The sequence below is a fragment of the Elaeis guineensis genome, chromosome 9 (genome assembly GCF_000442705.2).
Source record: "Elaeis guineensis isolate ETL-2024a chromosome 9, EG11, whole genome shotgun sequence".
NCBI classification, from domain to species: Eukaryota; Viridiplantae; Streptophyta; class Magnoliopsida; order Arecales; family Arecaceae; genus Elaeis; species Elaeis guineensis.
The window spans coordinates 14316124-14323585 of record NC_026001.2 but is presented as its reverse complement, the minus strand read 5'-3'; the positions used below and the strand labels follow the sequence as shown (position 1 = coordinate 14323585).

The window sequence follows — 7462 nt, the reverse complement described above, 5'->3', positions numbered from 1 at the left end:
CCCACTCCCTGCCCCCATGGTAAATTAAGATAGTTTGGATGCGTACGAAAAAGAGAAAATAGGCCAATCCATAAACTTATATTGTAAATGTGAATAACAATATAAAATATATATTATTAATGATTTGTGATAATGAAATATCTGTGTAAAAAACTCTGCATTCTAAATATCATACTATGTGCATATATTGATGTGGATAACAACTCCTATTAATGAGATGTGTCGAACCATGATAAACAACCATACGGATGGTAGGCTAGCAACCAAAATTGGATATTCTGTGCATCTCCATCAGCATGCATCATTAGGTGGAATTTGAAAGGTCCTGTTGAAGATAAGGCATACTTATCCGAGTCATTCTCCCTGGGCACATATTGCCTAATTCAGCTTCAATTTTTCTTTTATCATTTTGTTCTCTCTTCCAAATCTAACACTAGTTTTTTTGAGTTAGGTAATATTAAGGTTTCAACAACATTATTATCACAATATAGTGGACCCCCATGAGATTATTTGGGCCAATATAATGGTTAGAACAATAGTTATCTATGCAAAAGGACTCAAATTCAGTTTTTTCTAGATTTAAAACAATAAGTGTTATGATAGATGTTATTTTTCACTATAATAGAAAAGTTCAATAATAGAAAATTAACCTTCTTGATTGAATAAAAATTATTTGATCTAATTAGCATAGAACATGAATTGAAAAGGACTTTGCTCACCTGCATGGTGCAAATGAATAATGGTTATATAATACTAATTTTGATATCAGACCACCCTTCAAAATTCCTTTATCTTGGCATATGTAAGAATTAACATGTCACTTGACACAAATTGCATCAATCTAGTATTGAGTAATATATATTAGACACTTGTTCACCTTTCAAATAAATGTTCAATATAATTCAATTTTTGGTGTAAAAAGACAAAGATTAACCATGTTTGCAGTGAAGAAAGATCAGGATTCATCTTCCATCAGACAAATCACAATTAACTCCCCTAAAAAAATACATCTTCTATGTACACTTCCTGTGCCTGTCCGCTGTTCGCTTCCGACCACCAAAATAATTATCTTCAGTGTACGTCGTAAAAAATCACGAACGAATGCTACAGTCCAGTCTCCACTTCATCCTCCGTCTCGTGATTCGTGCCCAGCCCCTGATGAGCCTCCATCATATCCTCCGCCCGGGCCGTTCTCCCCCGCCGCCGAGGGCGACGGCGGCGGACTCCACGTGAGTGAGGAGGTACTCGTAGATCTTTTTTCTGAGCCGCTCAATCGTCTCCGGCGGCACGCCATGGTCGTCCCTGCCGCCGCCGTCCTCCCCCTCCTCGCCTCCCCTCTGCCCGATGCTGTCCAGCCAGTCGTTCACCTTCTTGAGCTGAGACAGCATCCCTGCCACCAGATCCCGATCCCACGGCATGCAGGCCGCCACGTCGGCGTCCAAGAACCGCTCCACGAACCCTAAGAACCACGCCCTCGAGGATTCCCTCAGCGCCCGCGCCAGCTCCGCCCCTCCTCCAGCCCTTCCCCCCGGGTCCACTCCCGAGGTGGCGGAGGCGGCGGCGCCGCCCCCCGCGACCTCCGGATCGCCGCAGTGACCGAAGACTTGGAAGAGGCCGTCGCCACCGACAGCGAACGGGGCTTGATCGGGGAGGCGGGGGGCTTCGAGGCCGCGGTGGATCTGGCCGGAGAGTCGAGGACGAGCGCCGCCGAGGTCGGCTGAGAGGCGGCGGAAGCGGACGGCGAGGTGGATTTGGGGCGGTAGAGGGTAAAGGGGGAGAGGTCGGTGGCGAGGGCGGCGTGGACCCAGGACGCGGCGAGCTTGCGGGTCTCGGAGGAGATCCGGAGGGCATCTTCGGGGATCGGGTCACCTCCCGCGGACTGGTCCGGTGAGGATACCGTGGCAGGGGAGGCTTTGGAGAGGGCGTCGGAGATGAGACCGGCGCGGGAGAGGGTGGCGTAGAGGGCCAGGAACTGCTCCACCGAGGGCTGGGGGTTATTCTCCTCCGCAGAGGAAGTCAGCTCCGCGTACATACTGGTAAAAAAGAAAAAAATTATGTTTCCATTAAAAAGGGCAAAAAAAAAAAAAAAACTGTTCCAAGTTATAAAAGGTCATAAGAAAGTGGATTTTTGTATTAAATTGAGGGCATAGTAAATCATCCTAATTGTTAAAAATTTGTGTAATTGCGCATGATCCTTTTAATTGGTTGATTGGTTAAAAATTATCTGGAATATTTTTTTTTTCAGTAAGAAAATTATCTGGAATATTGAAATGTTAAGTCATAATAAATCACTCCAATTGAGCAGTGCAAAATATTTACACTTGGTTGTGAAAATTCATGAGTTATGGAGCTGTTTGCTTAATTTAGTTGTTGCACCAATAAATAGTTTTTGAAACATTTAGAGTTTTCTTCAATGGTGAATAAGTTTCTGACTTGAAACCTTTAAACTACATTAGGAAGTAGCAGGTTTTTTCACGAAAAAAATCACATGGAAGCACAGCCACAAAGAAGCATTGTCCCCACTCCATCATTTCCATTCCTAAAATCACAAGTTCACATGAATTATCACATAGATAAGTTCCAATGCTTTTGATTCTGTTTTCTGCCAATTTACCTGAATTATCTCCAACCTCTTGGTGCATGCTCAGCAAGTTCCAGATACAACTTATCTATGACTGAGGGGCCCATTAACAGGTGGTATTTTGGTTCCACTTGTTGTCAGTATTTGTTTATTCGAAGTCATTACTTGAGCTCAAACATGCTTAAATTATGTTGGTATAGAAACTTATATATCAAGTATCTTTTCAAAAAAAAAATAAAAATAAAAAATAAAAAAAAGAAGGAAAACATGGGTTGCCATGTGAGAAGGAGAACAAACATGCAGCTAAAAGCTTAGATTCTTTTTGCCATATAAGCATTCCGTTGGAGGTAAACCCTACTCGGTTCGATGATACAAGTGGGGACCTAGTTTTCATCTTATGACAGGCAATTTTATAAGCATGGCCTACATTTCATGAATCCTAATAGTGTCTTCTTGGTCAAAGTGCTCTGTTGATACATTGCAAGGAGGAACCTTCAATTGATGCATTTATTCCTCCTCAATAGATATATATTCGTTATCAAGAGGATTCCTTCTAGTTGGCATCTACCTAATGACACTATTTAAACATGTGTTCCCATGTCCTAGTATTTTAGTTTGCACTGCTTTCTGATTGATTAGAGTCAATGCTGACTTCTAAAAGTTCTCCATATCAGCTTCCACGCAACAATGAGATGTACTAATTTTCAAGTCCTCTGACCCCCAATTTGGCTGTTCTCTCCTCTTTTCTAATGCTCTTCTAATGGCCATTAAATTACTGCAACTTAGTGCATGTGTCTTTACTTCTTTGGTTCTTAAAGTAGTTCGTCCTGAACTACACCAACAGTAAAATGACTCCATCACTCACCACCTTGGCAAATGACATCCTTCCATGCCACCCACCTGGCATTCATTTGATAAAATTATAACACGCATCCAGACCAATTGCAAACGGAATCCATGATTTGGCAGCACATCAGTGATGTTAGTAATTTGACTTGTACTCACTTTAAGAATACAATATATTTGTGAAGGCATCCAAACTAGAGATATTTTAGGTAGGTATAATTCCAAATTTTTACAGAATAAGCCTGCTTTCATACAATAAAGCCCCACTTTGAATATTATACAACCATCAGTTACCAAGCTGACTTAGAGAATATATATTCTCTTTCAAATAACCTCAAAAGGCTTCTAGAGCTCCAAGTCTTCCATGGAAACTCCAAATTTGGTCCCTTTATGCAGCCTATTTATTCTTAATTCTCTCCAATTCATGACCCTGCACTTTCTTCAACTTTATAATATTTTAACTGGGAACCATCAGGTTTTTTAACTACTGTGATGCCTTAAAGGATCCATGATTGCTTTCAGCAAAGATATGTATTAGAAAACTTGTATGCCATTTGAATTCCTACACTTTTAAGTTGGTGGATCATATGATTTATATCAACATCAACTTTAAGTCATTAACTTTAGTAGCAAAAGAGAAAGGTCTGAATGTTGCCAATGGTTGGAGAAAGCATAAAGGCATTTCACAAGAGACTCATTAAAGGAGACCCATTTAAAGATGGACCATCTCTTTAGATTTTTTTCTTTTCAACAAGAAAAGGGGCAAAATCACAGATAAGACTTGGGAATGTAGCAGCATCAACGAGTAGAGAATAAAGGAAAATATGACAACCAGAATGACAACCTGCTAGTTGATTTTATTATTATTATTTTTGGACTGGACTGCTCCTTGATATATTAGTTAAGATTTGTAACATAGTTAAAGTTAAAACATATGGCTATTTCTTCTCAAAAAAAAAAAAAAGATGGTCATTTGTCAAAATAAACACATAATCGAGATTAAACATATACGCAAAGGGATGAAAAACAGAACTATATTGACTAAAAACCTGTGCTAATAATATGAAAGATGCCATAATATAATGATGTCTTCAAACCAAGATATTATGTAATGTCAAAGTGGAAGAATCATGTGATTTAATTTATAGAGGCATTCATTTATTCCTCAAAAAAAAAAAAGAATACTTATATAAATGCATTTACCTAAGGCACCGAATCAAGGTTTCAGCAGAAGCAGCTTCTTGCATGGCCTCAATGGCAGCTTGTTGTGCTGCATCTCTATACTTCAAGACTTCCTAAAACAAAAATTCAATCAATGAACTAAATTAATTAATGAATCAGTGAATCATAAATAATTCAGCTTTGGAGAATCCAAAATAGATGCAAAAAGAAGACCAGGTCCAGATATAAGGTCATATAGCAGTTGGATTTGTTTACAAGTACATAATAAGAGCAAATATAACACCTAAAGAAGATGGGTCTTTAAAAAAAAAATGCAGAAATCAGATAGTGTCAACAATGAGGAAGTACGTAGAATGAAATATTTTCAACCATTCTGTCATGCAGAGGACGTACATTGAGATCGATACAAGCCATACCTTTCCAAGTTTTGCTAGAGAAGATGGAAGTGATGCCCAAGAAACACTACCATCAGTCCATTTTCTGCTACTGGGCACAACCTTGACTAAATTGCCAAAGGATGTATTGTGAGTGGCCTCTGATGTCCTCCTTATCACAGGAGCTGGTTGTTTATTTGGTCTATCGTCTTCCAAAATGGCACTTGCATTGCTTTTCCTTGCAGGAGTTTGAACCTTGTTGTCCTCTTTAGGTAGCAACTTTTCATTTGTGGTTGGTTTTCTTCGAGGAACCTGCAATTTTTAATATCAGAATACTAAGATCAACTTCTGATGAGGATGGTAGAAACATCTAATGTTGCCATAAGTTAATTATAATTATTTCTCTTTCCTTTTCTCTTATTAGTGGCGGTGAGAACGAGATTAACTGTAAAATTTAACAGACAAGTAGCAGAAGATTTATCTAGGTTCATGCAAACTAATGTGCCAAAGTAAATAATATCATCAAATTCGGAAAACTTTTTAAGCAATCAGTGAAACATTATATGGATTTTTAGCTATGAAGATATTCTATTTGATCAGTAACCAACTATTCACAGATCCTTCTTACTTTTTTTTTTTTGTGGATAAAATAAATCCTTCTTACTTTAACATTCTCTGGCATAATAAGAAAGTGCCATTTGTGCCTTGCTACTTCTTGCACTGGATTTTGAAAGCATGGCTGAGAATGAAATGCAAAATGCAACAGAGGTTCTTTCTAAATTTCCAAATAACACTAAAATAATGCACAAATAATAAAAGGAATTGAATATCCACAAAAATTGTCTGCTAGAAAAATCAAAGTAGAATTTATAAAATCATGAAGGAAATAATACCAATGATTACAGCATTGATTTTCAGTAATCATAGCCAATCGTCACTACAAAAATTTGACAACTGACAGCCATAGAACTAGCTATTGACTAATAATATCAGCATGATATTGTAAAAGATCACTAAAAGACCATGGAAGGCATAGGAAAAATGCTTCTAACTTCATCAAAAACAAAAATATGCATATACAGCTAGCACCTCAAAATAATAGTCAATTAATTCAAGTTTTTAAAAAAAGCCAAAATATCAAAAGGGAACTCACAGAAGTGCTTCGGGCTTCAGGTTTAGTCTCACTCTTTGCTGCCCTTGGATTAGAATTATCCCTCCCTTTCAGCTCCACATTCCCTTCCCAGCTCTTTCTCAAAACCTTAGGCCCTGATTCAAACCCTGGCACCGAATTTCCAATCAAATTTCCACCAGATGGCTTCTTCTTAGCTGTGGTTGCCTTCAAAACAGAAGCTGCCCTCTCAAATAAACCCAACTTTTTGGTAGTGGGTGCTGGTCTCTCTGGCCCTTTAACTTTTGTCTGCTGCTTAACTCCATTGGAGAACTTCTCAAATGATGTGGGTAATGAGTAACAGCTTGTTGGAGATGAAGGGATTGACTTTGAACTCACCGATTTGGATCTTACATGTATAGCTGCCTTCTTCTCCAATACACTGCTTACTGATGATTTTGTGAGTGAAGAGCTTGACCTACCGAGCAATGCCTTCTTTTCCACCTCATCAACATTAGTAGTTGCTATCGATTTCCCCAGCTTGCTCCTCTCTTTTTCTAATGGTGTGCTAATATTATCCTTAGAGCCATTGGATGCCTGCGGTTTCTTGACGTTGAGGAATTCCAAGGAACGAGTGGCCACAAGATCTTCAGGGCTGCCAACACATGGGTGGCGACCAGGGACAGGCTTCACACCCCTCAGGATAGGTACCGGGGAGGCTGCCTCAAGGCGTTCAACATGGATGAATTGGCCCAATTGGATCTTATCACTCAAGATGAGGTCATCCTGCTCATCAGGCAAGGAAACATAGGTTGCATGGGATGAATCAGAGACCTTGAGGTAGAAGCCCTGATTGGGGTAGAGCTCACCACCAGCAAGAGCAGGAACAATGCTGACAACTTGGAGGAGTACCGAACGATGCTCACCACCAACTTTGACACCTGTGTTCATGTGCTGAAGGAGCTTGAGGAGAGCACCAGGGACCAAGGCAGCCATCTGGTTAGGTCTCTATACCACAAATTCTCTGTTAACAAGGATTAAAATTAAGAAGTTGTTAGTTGTCTTGGATTTTAATGAATTCAGCACAGAAAAATTTAAGTTATATGCTTTGAATGGAATGTTATAAGACTCTGCCTAAAACATACTAAAATCTCAATTTTGAGAATAACTAAGATCAAGAAATAAGGAAATGCCAACTTTTGTATCATAAGGTGTCAGAAATTGGGGGGGAAAATGACTTTTTCAGCAAACAACCAGCAACACATAATAGAAATCGCAACTGTTAAATTGAAATCCTGGAAAAACATGCAGTCTTCAAGAAGGAATAGCAAAATCAGCAATAAGTTTATTGTCCAGTAAAGAACATGCTAT

At 39.2% G+C, this 7462-nt stretch overlaps 1 protein-coding gene across 1 annotated transcript; it reads right to left on the bottom strand.

Annotated features, from left to right (window-relative positions):
- Window positions 1-878: 878 nt before the first annotated feature.
- On the bottom strand, window positions 879-7087 carry LOC105051480 (uncharacterized). The gene is given in 5 exon segments (XM_073243337.1): window positions 879-1510; window positions 1513-2033; window positions 4631-4722; window positions 5026-5295; window positions 6137-7087. Coding segments are annotated over 5 exon segments (2175 nt in total). The 3' UTR covers window positions 879-1169.
- Window positions 7088-7462: the final 375 nt, after the last annotated feature.